At 38.0% G+C, this 19,862-nt stretch overlaps 2 protein-coding genes and 1 pseudogene across 2 annotated transcripts; 1 reads left to right on the top strand and 2 right to left on the bottom strand.

Annotated features, from left to right (window-relative positions):
• The first annotated feature begins 371 nt into the window (after positions 1 to 371).
• On the top strand, positions 372 to 2,986 carry LOC107678293 (transmembrane protein 178B-like). The gene is made up of 4 exons (XM_016473511.1): positions 372 to 988; positions 1,663 to 1,776; positions 2,124 to 2,261; positions 2,357 to 2,986. The coding sequence occupies exons 1-4, from the start codon at positions 607 to 609 to the stop codon at positions 2,611 to 2,613; spliced, it is 891 nt and encodes a 296-aa protein (XP_016328997.1). The 5' UTR covers positions 372 to 606; the 3' UTR covers positions 2,614 to 2,986.
• A 408-nt stretch (positions 2,987 to 3,394) lies between these two features.
• On the bottom strand, positions 3,395 to 11,812 carry LOC107678292 (CCR4-NOT transcription complex subunit 4-like). Its single transcript, XM_016473510.1, has 13 exons — positions 11,544 to 11,812; positions 10,093 to 10,315; positions 9,249 to 9,446; positions 8,328 to 8,414; positions 8,065 to 8,166; positions 7,790 to 7,915; positions 7,524 to 7,645; positions 6,590 to 6,799; positions 6,420 to 6,477; positions 6,069 to 6,324; positions 5,549 to 5,962; positions 4,664 to 4,897; positions 3,395 to 4,576 (listed from the first exon to the last, which is right to left on the bottom strand). Exons 2-13 carry the CDS (start codon positions 10,264 to 10,266, stop codon positions 4,257 to 4,259), a joined length of 2,301 nt encoding a protein of 766 aa, XP_016328996.1. The 5' UTR covers positions 10,267 to 10,315; positions 11,544 to 11,812; the 3' UTR covers positions 3,395 to 4,256.
• Positions 11,813 to 12,571: 759 nt separating this feature from the next.
• LOC107678279 (pseudouridine-5'-phosphate glycosidase-like) lies at positions 12,572 to 19,416 on the bottom strand (annotated as a pseudogene).
• Between the last annotated feature and the right edge of the window lie 446 nt (positions 19,417 to 19,862).

Genomic DNA, 19,862 nt, shown 5'->3' with positions numbered 1-19,862 from the left:
GGAGACATATAATCAGGGTTGTAAATTGAATTTAGACCAACTACCTATAGAAAACATTTTGACCATCAACACTGTCTGAAGGTTAATCATCACTTTAAAAAAAGGTCTCGGGCCCCACAAAATAATGATAAAACACAATATCGTAACAACATAAGTTTGAAAAAGTGTCGTCTGAAACAGAATATGAAGTGTGGTTAATCAAACCAACAGCTCAATTTGCTAAAATGGCTAAAAATAATCGAAATCGTTATTTACAGTGATTTATTTGAACGAGTTTGATCATTTTTAACTAATCATTTCCCCCTCCATTTTTAAATCATTTTCAGTTCCTGTGTGTGTGATTGTCATGTGTCTCTGCCTGCAGCAGCTCAGAGAGGGAGAGCGGAACCCGCTCCCCCGTACAGTCTACCTGTAGGCTAGAGGAAATAACAGACAGGATTTTTGTAATAATCGACGTATCTCATTAATTTAAAAGGGCATGTTTACAGCAACCTCAGCATTTCGCCTTTTTAACACGAAAAAAAAGATGCTCAAGCGGGATTGATCCGCTGCCTCGGTCGAAGGAGCTGTCCACCATGAGGTGCTGATCGGCGGCCTGGCAGAACGATGGCGACGGGGAAGTGGCTTCTATATACGGGTCTCTGTCTGTCTCTCGTCGCCTTGTGTTTCCTGACAGTCGCACTCTCATCGGATCACTGGTACGAGACGGACGCGAGGAGATACAAGGATCGTTGCCGAACTTTCTCGAACCGCAGGAGCGATCCAGGTTTCATTTACATCCCCAACCACAGCCTTCCGCTGCGAGCCAGCCGAGCGAGCCTGGACCGATGGGAAGACCGACTGCTGCTGCAAAGAAACCGGCGTCAGCTGTTCGCGATGAGCACGGCTGATGAGTGCAGCAGACGCTACAATTCAACCAGCATGGGGCTGTGGAGCAAATGCTACAGGGTGGGATTTGACCCAGACATCGAAGAGCTCATACAAAAAGGTAAAAACATCCACCTGAGCCTTACAGGAATGTGTTGGTTTGATGCAATGTTTTTTTTATGCTACAATAATGAGAGCCTGGAAACTGCCATTTAAAACTAGAAGCTTGACATCTCTATTAAATGTATATAAGCAGGCCTATGGATGCATCAGAGTAAAGTGTCAATTCATTTTAATCAAAAAAACTGCTTGGATGTTTTCTCAATATTGGACATCATAAGCAACTCTGAAAATAATAAACATTCAGTTTTCTATGAATTGTAGTGGTTTGGACTAGTGGTCCTTGAGCTTGGTCCTGGAGTACCTGATCAATGCACATTCTGGATGTCTACCTTATTTAACACACTTGATATATTTCATCAGCTCGTTAGTAGAGGCTTCAAGATCTGAACATGTTAGTACTCCAGGATCTGGATTGAGATCCACTAATTTAGACTGGATGAGCAATACTCACTCGACCATCTGTGTAGTTTACTCATCTAAACATGACACTTGTCCATATGCACAAGAAGGCTCAGCTCCACAGGGGACTTGGTCCACCTAATTATGAGCTTGACAACCACCACCCCAACTGTCCAGGCCCACCTTACATGCCTGAGCTTAAGCTGGGCTTGTGTACAAGTTCTAATTATCATACTGGGTCTGGATCTAATGATGCTTTTCTTGTTTTTCCAGGAACTGTCGAGCGTTGCTCCTTTATAAAGTACTATTACTCCTCTGCAGTGACACGAAAGGATCTTTCCTACAATATCACCAAGACTATCCAGCAAGATGATTGGCATGCCCTGCGTAAGTGGGACTTATTCTTTTCGGTCTGCATCAGTGATATCCCGGGCCCTCTTACTATGGTGTAGTGTACTCATTGGGACCTCAATAAGGGTTGCCTACCCTAACAAATTTTGTCCTGGGCACATGAAGGCCCTGCATATGAATGTATTTGATATAGAGGTAGAGTTTAAAGCAAGGGTATCAAATCTTTCTCCTAGAGTTCCCACCTTCCTGTATAGTTTAGCTGGAACCTAATTAACATCTTCAGGATTACTAGAAACTTGCTTCAGGTTGCAGCTAAACTCTGAAAGAAGGTGGCCCTCTAGGAGCAATATTAGACACCCCAAGTAATTTTGGTCCTTCTCCAGATTTGCGTCGGATGACAGCTGGCTTCATGGGCATGGCTCTATCCATCATCCTATTTGGCTGGACCATTGGTGTTTTGGGCTGTTGCTGGGAGCAAGGCCTCATGCATTATGTTGCCGGTCTGCTCTTCCTTATGGGAGGTATGTGATTTCCTCCTCTTTTATCATCTTAAAAATTCATTGGCATGGTGCCTGATCTCTAAACATCTACTAACTAGTATTATGCCCCTCCACAGGTACCTTCTGCATAATCTCTCTTTGCACCTGTGTGGCTGGCATCAACTTTGAACTGTCTCGCTACCCACGTTATCTCTTCAGCCTCCCAGATGATATAAGCCATGGTTACGGCTGGTCCATGTTCAGTGCCTGGGGAGGACTAGGACTGACCCTCATAGCTGGGTTCTTCTGCACCCTGGCACCATCGATTCAGCCTCCCCCACAATCCCGTACCTCCTGTCCTAAGACTCGCATGGAGAATGGAACGGTGTGCTAAAGCTTCACATGACACTTTGTACATTGACATAAACTTGTTCATAGATTTCGTCATGGGTATTAAAAGCACGGAGGCTGTTGAAAGACATTTTGTGCTGGAAGGTGACAAGCCATGTCTGTCGAGACTCTCAAATGATGTGCAAAAAGAAGAATCTGTTATAAAAGCACATTTGTACAGTTGTATAAAAGCTTTCTTCCTGACATGAGTTCAGCATGTCCTTGGTGAAGCAGTTCTTGGTGTTTGTCTTTGTGTTCAGTAGATCGTGTTTGAATTTCAAAACGAGTTTCCAAGACCTTTCCGATGTATAATTACCATGAATTTCATGCCTTGTAGATGTTTTCAATGTCAATAATTTCTTCATTGGACAATAAAATGCCTCATGTAAAAAAAAAAAACCTACAACCCTACTGTTTCTACTCAAACTACACATTAGAAAAAAAGAGAATCAAACAGAGACAATGAATACTCAATTTTATTTAAGATTTCACTGTTCCAGACCAGCAGAAAAGGGGTCAATTCTTCTCTTTTAGCGCTTTATTTTGTATTAAATGATCTCAGCAGCATGTTAAACCCAAATGTTGGACTACATTGATTTTTTTCCTGAAAGAATGAGTGATTGCATTTGATAAATACTGTTTAGTATGGCCACACATGAGAAAGAGAGTAGAAATCATTTGAAGGCCTTGGAATGGTGGCATGTTAGTGTGTGTGCCTGTCTTCACGCTTTCAACACTCATTTTATCTGCAATCATGCCTAGACACGTCTCCTTTGTTACCATCACCATCCTTCCAAAGGTTCCAGACTTGATTCCTAATTCATACCTTGTATGAAAGGCTTATTCTATAGGCAAGCCAATAAACACTTCCATAGTGGTCTTTCTCACCTCCCTTCATGGGAATGAAGTTACTGTAGACATTGTGTAGTGGCATGTCAGGTCTCACACCACCATGCTTGCCCAAAGATGCTTAGGCAAACCCTTGAATCCAAAATGGACCCCAGCCTAAGATTAGAGAAGGTACTACTCTGTGATTAATGGAGTCCCTTCTAATGAGGACCAGGGTTTGGATTCTACAAATGCACTCAAACATCTCAGCTCTGGCTTCGTAAACATTAAACGTGTAAGAAGTCAAGAGCATTACATAGATTTATCTTATAATCCATTTCCTTCAAATGGTGGTGAGACCTAACTTACGGGAAGTGTAAAGATTCACAGTATTAAATTACAGTCTGTACCTTGGATAGAGTGACGCAAATCAGACATGTTATTCGTTTAAGCACATTCCATTTAGCCATTGTTAGTCACATGTACACATCAGTGCTCACGGTTTCCTCTGCACATTTCAGTGTCAGACACTTTTATTTTTCCCAGAATCATATGTGAAGGTGTGTGTGTGTATATATGTGTTAGGACCCTCAGTGTCCGTCTCAATCATTACCCTGCACTGAGGGTGTTCATCATACTCATCATACTCATCATATGTGTGCCTTAAAAAAAAAACTGACAACAGACAAAAAAAATCTGTTGGGAAAGGGATGGAGAGCGAAATGGTAGAAAGACAAGAGCTTATGTTATGTTATTAATGGAAGGGGTATATTTGCGGTTTCATATTTGTGATGCAGTTAAATCGAGAGAGGGTTGTCTTTAGTGACGGTCAATACCGGCACTCTGTAGGATGTCTGTGGCCGTCTGCACTGGGGGTCTGAAGGCTGTCTGAAAGCCTGGAGGTGGGGAGTGGAACTGGCTTGGGGTTAGTGTGGGAGGAGGGAGGTAAGGGGCCCAGGCGGCTCTGTGTAAGGAGAGTTGGGCCGCCGCGTCTAGGAGGCCGGTGTGCGGGGGCTGTGGGAGTGCGCTGGAGTTGGGCGGTCCGTCCATCTCTGTGAGTGCCTGCAGCGACTTGAGCCAGTGTGGCGGATTGTCATCCTGGAGACAGTCCAAACTGTTGCCTGTAGATGCTGGGATACCTGGAGTTTGAAAAGGGACATGAATGAGTACTATTAGAGATGAAGGGTTTATCCGTGTGCAGAGGGTTTACGAAACACAAATCACACCTGTGATGATGGCGGGATCCATCCAACTGGCCGTACTGTCCCAGCTGAGGCTGTGCGAGACTCCAGTCGAGCCTACCGGCACCCCGATGTGGTTCACACTGGAAGTGGAGGAAGAGGAGGAGGAAGAGGTAGAGTTCGGGAGGCCTCCGAAGTTGATGTTGATATTTGGTAGGAGTGCTCGCAGTCCGTCCTGCCACTCTTTCACATTTATACTTTCTACAGAGCCATTGTTTTCTGAAATTAATGAAAAAAATGAGAATTGAAACTCTGTGGTATCCTTACATCTACATGAAAATGACATTTGAAAGCAATTTTTATGTTAAATGGGATAATCAACAAAGAAAAAAAAAAAACCGGATACAGATGACCAGTGCTATCTTAGTATTAATCTATACTATTATAGTATTTATTATAAGCTATTTATATACATTTTTATTTTAATTAATAGCTTTATAAAATATTTTCAGTTTTAATTTTAATTTAGTAATATTGTTGTGCTTTTTAAAAATATTTATATTTAGCTTTATGTTTCAGTTTTAGTCCATTTGGAAGTCACTTTTACTTATTTTAGTTGCCAAAGCAACATTTCTTAAGTTTAAGTGTTTAATTAAATTTTATTTATGCTTTTTTTCAATTACAGAAATAATTTTTAATAGTTTTAGTTAATAACAACACTGAAGATGACCAGACTTCAGAAAAAATCTGAATTAGCCATCAAGGTGCAAAATAAAACAATAAACATACTGGGAATGAGTTCAACCACTTGTTTGTATTTGGATCAGTGGGCTACAACTGTAGCCCTGCTTAGACCAGGTGTTTTAACACACACACACACAGGTGTTTCACAAAAAAACTGGAGCACACGAGACAGATGCATCCCCTAACCTGATATAGGAATCCCCCCAAGGCCAGTGCTGTGGTGCTGGGCCGGCATGCTCAGGTCTAAGAAATGGCTGTGCGCAGCTGAGGCCGTGTGGTTCAAGTGTGTGAGGTTATTGCGGGTGGGGAGGCCCATCCAGGGGTGGCGTGCGGCCATGTGTTGGGGCAGGCTGAAGGAGTTATAGAGGCCTCTGTGCTGGAGGTGAGGAAGGCGCCTCTGGTGGGAAGAGGGATTGGGAGAGAGGGGGGAATGCTCCTCGACTGACAGCTCTTTCTCTATGAGGTCGGCCAGGGCCTTCCGTGTGATGTCAAATGGGTCAAAGCCGAGGTCATCGTCCTGCTGCTGCTGCTGCTGCTTGGCCGAAGAGCCAAAACCGAAGGCCGCCTGCCAATCAGTAGAGGACGACACTGGGATAGTGTCTGCAAAAAGGAAGAGAGATTGATGGGCTTATCCGATTAGCTCCGCCCACACTGCAATCTTATTGCTCCAAAATCCCACTACACTGCATTCACTGCACACGCCTACCTGAGGTGAAAAGGCTCTGTGGTTCTGGAGTCATGGGCCAGTCAGAGGCTCCCTGTGGTGAACTGGAGAAGGGAGGCAGGCCGCTGGGGATGGGGTTGGGATGTCTGAAATTGCTGTTGTCTGAGAAAAGAGATTGAGACTCTGCTGCCGCCCCCTCGAAGGGTGAGCGCGCTGTGAGTTTGGCCACGCTGATGGGCACAACGAGGCTGGGTTTAGTAAGGCCAGGTGGAGGAGATGGGGAATCGCTACTGGATGTCTGTCAAACCAAATGCAGACAGATGGATCAAAAAAATGAATAAAACAAACCCACAATAACTATTCTTAGAGATTCAATAGTTTTTTAGAACTTACCTGTGATATAGTTTCCCCATTTCCTATATTTATGGATTCTGATTGTTTGCCAATTGGACTGAAATGAAAGCACAGTGTGATAAGCACGCAGCAAAACACACAGGAAGAAAAATCATTGTATATTGCTGAATATCAAAGCTACTATTGGCTAGGCTTCTGCAGTACAGTACCTGGTAGGCTCTAAGGCTGATGGGAAAGGTGGAAGGCCTGTGTTCTGTTCTGTTCCCTGTTCAGGGTCTGGTTCATCTGGAGTCATGTGGTCTGAGTCTGTTAGGCAGTCTAAAAGAGGAGGGGACTTGCGATGCTCTGTGGTTAAACCGTTAACCATTTTCCCATAGTTCTGTAATGAGGGCCACCCTTCTTTATTGGTACTATTGGGTCTGAAAAAATTAAGAAAAAAAAAAAATGCTAAAGTTGAAAATGAAAATCACACTTCTCAAAGATTGAATATATGCACTTCTAAAAATTGAATTTATAAACTACCATTTAAAAGTTTGGGGTCAGAAATATTTTTGTTTAAATTAATACTTTTATTTAGCAAGGATGAATTAAATTGATCAAAAGTGACAGGCATTTATAATTACAAATAATCAATTTTCAAATAAAATGCCATTCTTTTGAACTTTCTATTCATCAAAGAAATATGTATATATCACAGTCTCTACAAAATATTAAGCAGCACTGTCTTCAACACTGATAACAATAAGAAATATTTCTTGATCAGCAAATTGGGATTGCTGAAAATTCAGTTTTGCCATCACAGGAGTAAATATATTTAAAACACAAGGACTACATTATATTAAAATAGATTTTAAAAAATATTTTTAAATTGTATTATTTCACAATTATTATTTTTATTGTATTTTTGATCAGATAAATGCCTTGATGAGACACTTTTACACTTTTACCAAAAACTCTTACTGACCACAAACTTTTCAATGGTACCGTGTATTTCTTTCTATACATTTTAAGAAATTAATTATTATTTAGTTAATTATAGAACATAACGCAAAATAAAGCAACTTTCAATTTCAATTATAAAAATATGAATATGTTCATCTGACTGGGTGTGTGCAGCAATGAAATTCAGGATAAAAACACCACCTCTGAGTGGAATTGGGTTTGCTCTTCGACTTCTCTCCACATGCTGAGGTTTGTAAAAAGTTGGGGTTCGATTTGTAAAGGTCTTGGAGTAATTTTTGTTCATACTCTTGATGTTTCCCAGCCTAAAAACAATTTACACATAGTAGCCGAACAATATCCAGATAAAAAAAAAAAAAAAACAGACAGCAAAAAATGTTGTAAATGTAATTTATGTATTGACGCCGTCTCAACTGATTGATCTGCAGTGTAAACACATATGCGCTCACCTGCATTTCTTCTTTTGTAAAACTAGCCGCTTCATCCCCCAGTTCATGTAAATACATGCAGTCTGGTTTAGGACACTGCATGCTTTTGAGAAAATAACTGCAGTACTTTGTTGTACCTAAAGAAGCCTTGAGACAAAACAACGACAGGTAATTATTTTAATACCAAACAACTTCAAAGTGACAGAATACACAATAAATATTCATCACAGACATAATAAATGTAACATATGATAATATTTTGTAAATGGCTTAGGTTGTGATGCTTTTGCACTTACCTTGAGTGTTCTACCATCCACTATGACATTGTTCACACACTGTATTGCTCTAAGGGCGTCCTCTGAACGAATGTAAGTTACATAGGCACTGGCACTAGGACCCTGTGGAGTGAAAGGTCAAAATAAATATAAAAAGTGTGTGTTTTCTTTATTCTACTCTTTTGCTGTAGCCTTAAGCCAGAGACTTTTTCACAGGCGCTGAATGCACAAGAAGCATGTGAGCATCAAGTTTCATAAGCGAAATCACATGTGGCTTTTCTTACCTGTGAACCTGCATATGATGTGCTGTTATTGATGACCACTTTATGGATTTTGCCGAACTTTCCGAAATATTCTGGGCGCTTTAGAACCTAAGAAGTAATCAAAGTGACAGTGATTCTTCAAGTGAATTATTGCATGAACCACAAAACAGACACTACGCTGAATTATGCCCACTTATCACACAATCAAACTGTGAAATTAAATGAGGAAGGAAATTTCCTTTTGTTCAGCTAAATGCAAATGACTCGTTGATGAAAACACTCTATTTTTGTGCTATTCTCATTCACCTCCTACAGGAAGTGACACATTTCTGACTGATGTGATATGGCCAAAAGGGGCAGCTGATTTTACATGATCAGTGATTTAAATACACAAATACTGTGATTAAATACATTACCGTTCAAACGTTTGCAATCAGTAAGAATTAAAAAAAATAAATTAACACTTTTGTTAATTCTTTGTACACTACCAGGGCTCGAAATTAACTTTTTTACTTGGTAGCACTGGTGCTCCGTGATTGACAGCTAATATTAACCAATCTAAAATCTGCATTAAAGTTAAGAATGTAAAGATGAAGTTTAATTGGTTATGTAGCCTAACGTTTCATAGAACGGCAGACAGGTCACCGTATCAACACTCAGAAGGCACATACTCTGAACGTTTTTAGAGAAATTAAAACAGGTCGCACGACAACAATTATATGCACTCGCACAAATGCTCCCAAATATATTTTGAGGTCGCACAGATTAAATTTCGGGAGCATATGCGACCAAAATGGTCGCAATTTCGAGCCTTGACTACTGTTCGAAAGTCTGGGGTCAGTGAGATTAAAAAAATATTAAAAGTTCATAATTCAGTAGATTCAAATAATCATATAACAAAAAACAAAAAAGGCATTAGCATTGTCTAATACGAGCATTCACCTCGGCATCCGCAAGTCTTTGAGAAAGTCCTACGACGAACACGAGGTTCCGCTGCACCACACGGACACTGGCCAGGTGCTTGCGGTTCTCCGTCACCTTCTGCTTCTTTTCGTTCTGCTTCTGCTTCTTCTCGTTCTTTATCCTCTGGATCTCCTCTTGTGACAGCGGTTTGTATACTGCCGGATCCTCCGGGTAAGGCTACAGAACACACAGAGCCAGTTACCTCGCTTGAACCGGTATCTGAGGGACGGCAATTCTCAAAGAACTTTGCAAATAGGTCAAGTTTCCAAGCTGACACCATCACAGTGAGTCAAATGAACCACATCGCGTTTACACTTGGGAAGTGCGGTTTGCCAAGAAAGTGGCGCAATACGCTTTAGCCACAATTGCATAACCAGGTTTGAGAACATTACAGTCGGTTAAATCAGACAATGTTCGGCCGCTGTGCTTATACAAAACAATGTCTTTTTATATTTAACAATACATTCACACCTAACATTTTCCTCCAAATTTCTCATCCCTTTTAAAATGTTTATAAGCCCTTTTATTTTGCAATCTATACAAGCTATCCATGATTATACAGGTTGTTATATTCGGCGTTAGCTGGGTTTCATTATTTGCCTTTATTAACATCGTTTTCTCCAGCTGTTCGTGATATAACAGTTGAGAACCACTGTTTTAGATATTGCTATCGGCCATATCGGTATCGACTACTACCTGAGAAAGTGCACATCAAGGACAGCTTCTCATATACAATGTAACGGCGACCCAATGGCGACGTTGATATGAAGTAGTCCATCACTATCATTAGAAGCCTACGTACAAATTTCAAGCAGAATCGTACCTTTCTGCAAGCAGGGCAGAGGCCGTTCTCATCTGTGCGGATGCGGTGCCAGCAGAAGCGGCAGATCTGGTAGCCGCAGGTGCAGGGGAAGAAGTTGACATCGTCAATCTCCAGCGGTTCCATGCACAGTGGGCACTCCATGGGGTCTTCTTTCAGCTCGGGACTGCGGGACATCCTATCGTACGGCAAGTTCGGGAGAGTCTCTGGCAGGTCGGCCAAAGGGCTGATACAAAGTCAAGGCAAGCGGATTTTATTTAAATGTGGCACCCTGGATGATGACAATACTTTATTCTAGTACATAAATGCTCTTGTTAAATATTCATATTGAAAAATGGCATGCAGTTAGATCAAAACAAAGTGAATAGCCATGACAAATGAATACAGTCCGCTGTCATGGGCTCATAGCAGTCCAAAACATCAATCTACCACAAATCACATTAAGCCTTTTCATGTTACTCTCATTACAGTCAGTTAGCCCAGTTGTCTATAAACATGCTGATGTTTTGGGATTGCAGAATAGGACCACTGGGTCACATTAGAGACGACTGCAAATCAGGTGTTCACAGTCCATGAACAGGCACGAATACCTCATTTAAAACGTCAATTTCAAATAAATAATTGTAACACAATGCAGAGACAATGTTGTATGCAGCACAAAATACTAAAGCTTTTTATCTAAATGAACTGCGAATGACATACGATTCAGTATCTCTTTTGTTCAACGCTGACATTTGTATCACAACAAATGCATTTTTAAAAAATTAAATTCTAAAAGCAAATTATTATTAGCATTTTCAGCGAAAGCATATATTAAACATTCACACTTCAATCTATCGCATCTGCCCAGATCACAACACTGTTTAGATTCGTAGAGCCCGTTTCTGCTTAAAATTTACATTAAATAAGTAACCAACACATTTAATACTTTAATATCTATGAATCTTTATTAAAATCGCAATTACTGATATCTCACATCGTATATGTCTAGCGGCGCGTGAGTCGAGCTGAAAGCCGGTCAGGTGTCTCCACAGCTGGGACAGACTTCATCTGACGTGCGGCACAAAACACAACGCCTAAAAACATTTAATTCACTCTCCAACAATCAATAACACACACACTTAAAAGCATGCATATTTTGAAATGATTGTACGGCAATAAAACGACTTTCCCTCCATATATATTTTGTCGACAACGAATATTTTCTAAACGTTTCTATGTTGCGGCCTACACACAGCTAAAGCCTGCGACTCTCCTACTAAACGGCCCGGCGACTAGAGGAGGAACAGCCGCCCGTCCACCTTTGACTTCAACCTTTACTTAAACTCAATGTTTTATTCTTTAACCATGGGGTTAGTCTGCTTCAACACACTTATACAAACCTAATACTGATGTAGTAGTTATATTCGGGTGCACTGATCGCGATTAAAGCAGTTGTTTTGTAGGGTACTCACTTCTTCTAGCTGGTCCTGTATTGCAGGGATCCCACTCCAATGGATATTCACTCTAGTTTAGGCGGGGGATTCTCCCTTTCAACTGATCAGATGTGCCTATCTGATAGTTTGGAATGAGCACTATTCCACAGCTCAGATGTTCAAAACTGATTAGATGTTTTCCTACTCAGTTTTACTGTTTATTTAGGTAACAGATTCTTACCACCATCTTACTCTGAAATGAGGAGGGAATACAGTAACCAGTCACCTCTCGCTGAGTTTGCGCAAGATGCGAGGCACAATGCATTGTGGGAGATGTAGTTTATTAGTCATCATTATTTTTAACATCAGTAATGTACTACAGTCGCCACAAGAGGCGACACATATTGCCATCATATCATATTTAGGTGCAGTTAGGAAAAATAAAATAAATTAAGTTAAAAAGTATTTAAATTTTTTTTAGTTTTTAATTTGTTTTTGGTATTGTATAGAGATTACAATGAAAATATTTAACTAAATAACTTCGATATATGACAATTTCTTTTAGATTTCTCACCATTTTTATTCACATTTTTATGTATTTGAAATTTCACCCAAATACTAATGTTAAATGTAACTTTTTTAATAGTAAAGTTTGATGTATTTTCTCAGTTCATATAATAAAAACTGCATGTATAATTATACAAGATATTTAAAGATATTTAAAATGTAAATTTTTATTTTACATTTAAAAAAATTAACTTGATTTTATATCACCACTTCTTTTTCGACATTTACTCAAATAGTAATGTTAAATGTAACCTTTTTAATAGTTACATTTTACGAGTTAATATGATACAATGATTACAATTATAAAGAACAAAAATTTGAAAATATATTTTGAAATTATAAAAGCATTTTATTTTAATTTCTAACATTCAAAATGCAATGCAAAAGCATTGTAGTTGACATGATTAAAAATTAGTACTAAAAAATACCAGCTATCAACACAAGTATGTTATAATACTATAAAATGCTAAAAACACAGATGTTTTAGTTATGAGGTAGGATTTTCATGTTTCTGAAGGTGTCCACCACTACAGATAATATCAGTGTGACAGAGGTTTAGACAAAAAAAAAAAAAAAATCAATGTATTCAAATTCAGTTAATTAAAATACATATGAAGTCTATATATCAGACTTCACATATAAGTACCACCTATATATACAGCCTGATGTACCATGACTGTAGATGTCTGCTGGTAAGATTTTAGTCTCTTTTAGACCATATTTTAGTCCTCCATCCACACACATGTAGACTTTGACCACAGTTGAGAGTGTGACTTTTCTGGATGGATGGCATCTGCTGTAAGAGACGGATCTATTGGATGAGGAGACAGCAAGGATGTGCGGGCGGCAATGAGACCCATACGCACACAGCTGTCTGTGTCCAGACATCAGATCTCAAACATCATTGCTCCAGCAAAACTAGATGAGATAGAGAGAGTCTAATGCAACATGATATTGTTTGTTTTGTATGATGTTAAAACTTTTGTTAACATACCTGTCACCAGCTCCAGAAACATTTACTGTTTCTTTAGCGCTCACAGCCAGCGCAGGATAATGAATGGCACACAGCCGTCCCTTCTGCTATAAAAAGGCATAAATAATGTTCAGCATTTTAATGTTACAATTAAGATCTTTAGATTTACTCCAAGTAATAGCAGTGAATGGGTGCCGTCAAAATGAGAGTCCAAACAGCTAATAAAAGCATCACAATAATCCACAAGTAGTCCACACGACTTCAGTCCATCAATTAATGTCTTGTGAAGCAAAAGCTGTGTGTTCGTAGGAAACAAATCCATCATTAAGGCATTTTAACTTTAAACAAGTCCATAATCCATAATAATGCTTTCTCCAGTGAAAAAGTCCATCCTCTGTTGTCCTCTTAAATCAAAATCCACCTACATTTGTTTAGAACTTTTTGGCTTGTAAACGGTGCTTGATCTGTGTATATTTCTCTCCTGATTCAGACGAGCTGACTTTTTCACTGGAGAAGCAATATTATGGATTGAGTTTTGAAGTTAAAGAGATTTGAAGTAAAAAAAAAGTCTTTATGATGAATTTGTTTCTTACAAACACACATATTTTCACTTCACAAGATGTCAACTGATGGACTGGAGTCGTGTGGATTACTTGTGGATTATTGTGATGTTTTTATCAGCTGTTTGGACTCTACCCATTGGTGACGGCACCCATTCACTGCAGAATATCCATTGGTGAGCAAGTGATGTAATGCTATATTTCTCCAAATCTGTTCCCATGAAGAAACAACTCATCTGCATCACCTGAGGATGAGTAAATCTTTAGCAAATTTTCATTTTTGGGTGAACTATTCCTTTATGATTAATATAATAAGGCCATTATACCCGCTTTTGCTTTTGTGGCTGCAAATGTACAGTGTCAGCATCATGTTCTCCACACACCATTACACCTAGCGCACCTAAAGTGACCACCACACAATGCAGATGCTCCAGCAGGGGGCGGGACAGAGCCGGTATACAGCCCAAGACATCCTCAAGTGATATGGGCACCTCTAAATCAAAATATTTTTTTAATTAATATTCAAGTAGCTCTGCCACTTCCTGTCCGGCAGTCAAGCATACGTTATTTTAGGTGGTTTCTAACTCCGGTACCTGTAGGAGTGGGTAGACCTAGTGTATGATTCATGGTGCAGAGCTCAGCCAGGTTGGGGGAGGTGTAAGACAGGGCTTTCCAGCTCTCTGACAGGAAGGGCTTACAGGCCTTATCTGCATCCGTGGGCTCAAACCACACTGCAGCATAAGAAAAAGACATGCAATATGCACGTTGCAACTGTCTTGAAACTATGACCTCAATGCTCTGAAGCAGTATTAGATAAATGAGGTTTACCTGGGACTGCACGTTTCTTGGCGATACAGCACACGTAATCAATGGTCGAAACTGGAATGTCGCCATCAAGAACTACGAGAGATGCTGACGCAAGCTGGTCCTCAAACTGAGATACCTGAACGTAAAGATAAAAAAATAAAAAATGATTTATGTTATCAAACTAGTTGTTAACGTTACATTAAAGCCCTTGCAGATTTTCTTATTTCAACAGGAAGTTCGCATGGGAAATATTTATTGGAGAGTTTGTCTTTTTTTTTTTTTTTTAAAGCCAATAGATTTTAATTTCATCACAGCCATGAACATGATTTGCTATTTTTTGTCATTTGCATGTGTTATTAGGGGGCGGGACAATATCATTCTATAGTGCATCTGATTGGACAAAATGAGTGAGTGCAGGATGAATCAGCATTATTATTTCCTCTGTTTACCTCTGAAATAAAAAGACTGAACATTTCAAATACGTTTATTAGCCAAGGTTTTTGTCAGTGTTTAGATGTGAATTAGCATGTAAATGCTAAGCAAACTAACATAGCTGGACTAAAATCCAAAAAGCGTCAGGGTTACTTTAAGAGTTTGGGGTCAGTAAGAAATTAATACTTTTATTTAGCAAGGATGCAATCAATTGTTCAAAAGTGACAGTATCTATTTTAAATAAATGCTGTTCTTGTGTACAAAATTTGAAATGTCCAGTGGCACAACTGTTTTCAACACTGATAAAAGAAACATTTCTTGAGCAAATCAGCAGATTAGAATGATTTCTAAAGGATCGTGTGACACTGAAGATTGAAGTAATGATGCTGAAAATTCAGCTTTACCATCACAGGAATAAATTACATTTTAAAATATATTAAAATACAAAACAGTTAAAGGTGTAATAATATTTCACTTTGAGTTGAATTACTGAAATAAATGAACTTTTCCACGACATTCTAATTTATTGAGATGCACCTGTATTACTCTTTTACTATATTTTTGATCAAATAAATTCAGCCTTGGTGAGCAAAGAGACTTTTTAAAAAACATTTAAAAAATCTTACTGAGCCCAAACATAGGCAAATATAGGCAATAAGAGGAATTGTACATATTCGTTAATAATAATATGAATGACACATTACATGCCAGCAATATTTCTGCCCACACCTCCAAATGACTGACAAACACTTCCTGAATTTATCTCACCAAACTGAAAATACAATACGAATATATAATATTAACCTAATGTCATAAAAAGTAACTTAAGCTCCTTTAGCTTGTTATTAGACTTACCACCAATTTCTGTGTTGTTCCTTTAGCGATGAAATCAACGTTTATTCCACCAATCACAATCTGAGAGAAATAAACGGTGTTATTTTAGCATTTTAATATAATATTACAGTATTTATTAATATTTTAAATTAGCTTTTATTTTTATATTTTCGTTTGAATTTAAACTTTAATAATGCTGTTATGTGCTTTTGACATTTTTATTAGTTTTGGGGTTTTTATTTCTATTTAGCCTTTTAATTTCAGTTTTAGTTGTAGTCATTTTAGTACTTCAGCTTTAGTACTTATTTCAGTTGGTTGTCAAGGCAACATTTCTAATTTTGGCTTACTTTTTTTTTTAAGTTTTTCATCTAATATTAATATTTTATTTTAGCTTTATTTCAATTTTTTAAATGTAGTATTAGTTAACAGTAACAACACTAAAAATTAAATGTTATAAAATTCCTTAAGAGCTTATTATGTCTTGTAAAGACCATCTGAGGCATTCAGTTTTGTGCCACTTACAGTTTTGGAGCCTGTTCTCTTGTCCTTTGACTTTTGGGTCTTAGTATCACCTCTGAAGTTGCCTTCACTTTTTTATGTTTAGAAAGGGCACATGCAATCCGACTGCCCACCTTGGCATTGTTATGGATGAGTGCTCTATCTGAAAGTGAATGAACTTCAGGAAAATACCACAAAAGGACACACGAAATCAAAATTAACATGACAAGTTAGTGTCATAAGTACATAAATGCAATAAGTTTTATCATCTTTTTTTTTATCCATCTTAAATGGATACTGGCTTGCAAGGACTTCCCTTCAGTCAGCTCAGTGACTCGCTGAAGGATAAAAGGGGTGACATCTCTTCCTGTGACACCTTTTGAGCTTCAGATATACAAAGAAAATGCTTTTTTCAGAAGTGCTTATCATTATATGTGGCATATAGTATGGCCAAGCACTATTTTTCTCTACCTGGCCTCAGTCACAGCTGTTTGTATGGCGTCTTCTATCTGTTGTCCCGTGGCTGCATGTTCCTCAGGGATGGGAACAGCCAACAGAAGACCACTTTGCAGCCCCAGAGATAGTGTGCTTGCTGTTGAGGAACGAGAGAGTTAAAGAACCCTTCACAAATGACTAAGCAGGATGAGGATATGCAGAGGAACATTATCTATGATGTCTGTTTCACCTAGCTTTCAATTAGGATCACTGCAGCATTCAGTAAATGTGCAATATTGACAAATGTATTTGTGGTAAAAGCTTAAACACTTAGACTTGCCAACAAGATCTGCTGCTTCTTGAGGACTGGAGACATGGTAAGGAGAAGTAAATCCACTTTGCCGAGAGAAGAAAGCCGGGAAGCTCTTTGAATCTCCATATGTGGCCACACACACACCCTGAGTTTCCAGTCAATAACAGCACTGATCTTTGAATTAGAACTCATAATATGTAAATAATTATAATACACACATTTTAATATCCCAGGGTCAGATTTGATTTTATATATATATATTAGGGCTGTCAGTCGATTAAAATTTTTTTATCTAATTAATTACATGTGCCGATTAATTAATCTAATTAATCGCAAAATAAATTTGACTGTGAAAATACCCACAAAAGATTATTTAAAGCTATTTTTGTGTTAAATGAGAAAGTATCAAGTAGACATTACACATTGTAGCTTTAGAAAGAAATATTTTATTTGATTCAACATAAAATTTATTACACATAAACATTTAGTCTACAACGGCCTAACACAAACTATGGAACATAAAAGAAAATAATTTAAGAAACCTCTCAGTATTTTTTCTTCATACAATGAAAGTCATTGGTAACCAATACAGCTTTTTTTACCAACAGTATTCAAAATACCTTCTTTTATGTTCCACAAAAGAAAGGTTTGAAACAACATGAGAGTCAATAAATGATGACAGAATTTAAATTTTTTGGGTGAACTATCCCTTTAATGTTTTTGTTTTCTTTTTTTTTTTAAGAAATTATACTCTAAATAAGAAACTAAATCTGCCAGCAGGTGGTGGTAAATGTCTTTATGAGTCACTCATTCAGTCATTGGATTCATTAAATCAATCTAATAATTCATTCAGGAATTCAGTAAACGACTCATTTTATGAATGGGACTTTGAATCATTGGTTCACACGATTCAAATGCGGATTCATTCAGAAACTAAACACTACGGAACTGTTGTATAAAATCACATTTAAACTCGTGATATTCGGGACAAAATCAGCACTCGTGTAATACTGCCCTCCCTGCTCGTGATATCGTATGATATAAATATGAGACAAATGCTCATACAGGAGCATTTTGCACCAATATCTTGAATTTTATCGCATAACTGCATTTATGGAGTCGTTGCTCTGCATCATATTTGTCAACTGTATGAAATGTAAGATGAGGTACAGGTCTGGAGGCGGGGCCAGTGCGTTAACTGCGTTAAAATATTTTAATCGCGTTATTTTTTCATAACTAATTAATTAAGTTAACGCGTTAAACTGACAGCCCTAATATATATATAAAAATCTAATCTGACTCTGGGATATTAAAATTTGTGTATTATAATTATTTACATATTATGATAAAAAAATAAGAAAAGACACAACATGCATGGATCAGTTTTGAAATCTTGGACTGTTTGGCTTTTCGTAGTGTGTTAAGACTAGTGGGAAGAAAACATCCAAAATACATTTTAAGTGTTTATTTTATTACACTATTTATTTCAATTACAATACATATCTTTAAAAGCAGTTTTCTCAAAATTAGATTTTTTTTCTCATGCACTTAGCATCATTTACATACACACTAAACATTATAGTTTTATTCCTTTCTATATTTTGAAAGTTTTTAGAAAGGGGTTTGTTCATATATCATATGCCTGAGTTTTTACACTATTTCATTTATAAAAACATGCTGATTTTTTCTGGCTGTTGACAGTATTTCCTGATTTATGAGTGATAAAAAGAGATATCCAAAATCCCCTCTGTAAAAACTTATGACTCAAATGTCAATAAAATGAAACTAATGAACTAATGAAATGAATGAAAATTAAGTATTTTGAACCTGCTTTTAACCAATGTTGGTGCATATTTAATTAGATAATGCCTCTTTTGCATATTTAAACTTAACATTTCAGGAAACTTGTTTGAAATTCTTAATGTAATCAGTAAACTGGGGAAGTATGGTGATATCTGTTAGTTACATTTTTTACCCTATTCACCTGAGGTGTCTTGTCTGAATATTAATTTTAAGATTCGTTCTAGAAATTACATATAACAGTGTTACTACATTATTCGTGTTTTTAAATTTAACTTTAAGTGACAGTTAGATGACAGCAAAGGTCAAAAACTCTCACCTCAAAAGTTATGAAACAACTTTTCACAATTTTACTGCTATTTCCCCCAGTGTCTGTGTTCACATGCAGACTTACAAAATGGTAACTGGGTTCGAGCACTTACCAAGAACTCAAGAGTGCGACCGATATCTAGGATGGATTTCACCCCAGCAGACACAACAGCAATAGGTGTTCGACCCAGTTCAGTGAGGTCTGCGCTCACATCCAGGGCTACAAGAGATAATATATTGGTCATTAAATACACGGCAGTACACATTTCACATGAAAATAAGGACAATTTTGAAAATAAACGTGCCGTTTTCTCCATCTCTATGTACTCCTCCAATGCCTCCGGTTACAAAGACAGGAATCCCAGCCCTGTGAGCCGCAATCATTGTGCCGGAGACAGTTGTGCCACCCGACAAACCATAAATTATCAAAGCACAGACATTTCACATATGTATAATCACATTAGTTACAAACAAAGATAACTTTAGTTCCAGACCTTGCTGATGACATAAGGTAGATCGCTTCTGGACACTTTTAGTGCTGTTTTGCTTTGTGCCAGGAAGTCCAGTTCATCTGAAGAAAGGCCCACATGAATCCTGCCCTCAAGAATCCCAATGGTTGCTGGGACTGCACCCTCAGCCCTCACAATCACTTCCTTTACTGTGCTAAAATACAAAGGAAATAAAGCCAGTAAATACTGAATCCTTCAGATATGATTCAGAGTACAGATTCAAAGTTCTCCACATTCTTGTCTTTAAAAAACCCTGTGCAACGATACAACAGAAATAGTCTGTAGTGATTTTTTAAAGGGGACAAATGATGCGATTTAAAT

Source organism: Sinocyclocheilus anshuiensis, unplaced genomic scaffold, assembly GCF_001515605.1.
Source record: "Sinocyclocheilus anshuiensis isolate Anshui unplaced genomic scaffold, SAMN03320099.WGS_v1.1 scaffold1318, whole genome shotgun sequence".
Lineage (NCBI taxonomy): Eukaryota > Metazoa > Chordata > Actinopteri > Cypriniformes > Cyprinidae > Sinocyclocheilus > Sinocyclocheilus anshuiensis.
The sequence above is the reverse complement of the archived record's forward strand: the minus strand, read 5'-3'. Positions and strand labels throughout refer to the sequence as shown.

Coding starts and splice junctions, on each gene's coding strand:
- LOC107678293 (XM_016473511.1), top strand. CDS start 607: ATGGCGACGGGGAAGTGGCTTCTATATACGGGTCTCTGTCTGTCTCTC. Junction 1,777..2,123: donor AGATGATTGGCATGCCCTGC/GTAAGTGGGACT, acceptor GTCCTTCTCCAG/ATTTGCGTCGGATGACAGCT. Junction 2,262..2,356: donor TCTGCTCTTCCTTATGGGAG/GTATGTGATTTC, acceptor GCCCCTCCACAG/GTACCTTCTGCATAATCTCT.
- LOC107678292 (XM_016473510.1), bottom strand. CDS start 10,266: ATGTCCCGCAGTCCCGAGCTGAAAGAAGACCCCATGGAGTGCCCACTG. Junction 8,415..9,248: donor AAAGACTTGCGGATGCCGAG/GTGAATGCTCGT, acceptor ATTACTTCTTAG/GTTCTAAAGCGCCCAGAATA. Junction 4,898..5,548: donor TGGGGGGATTCCTATATCAG/GTTAGGGGATGC, acceptor CATTAATTTCAG/AAAACAATGGCTCTGTAGAA.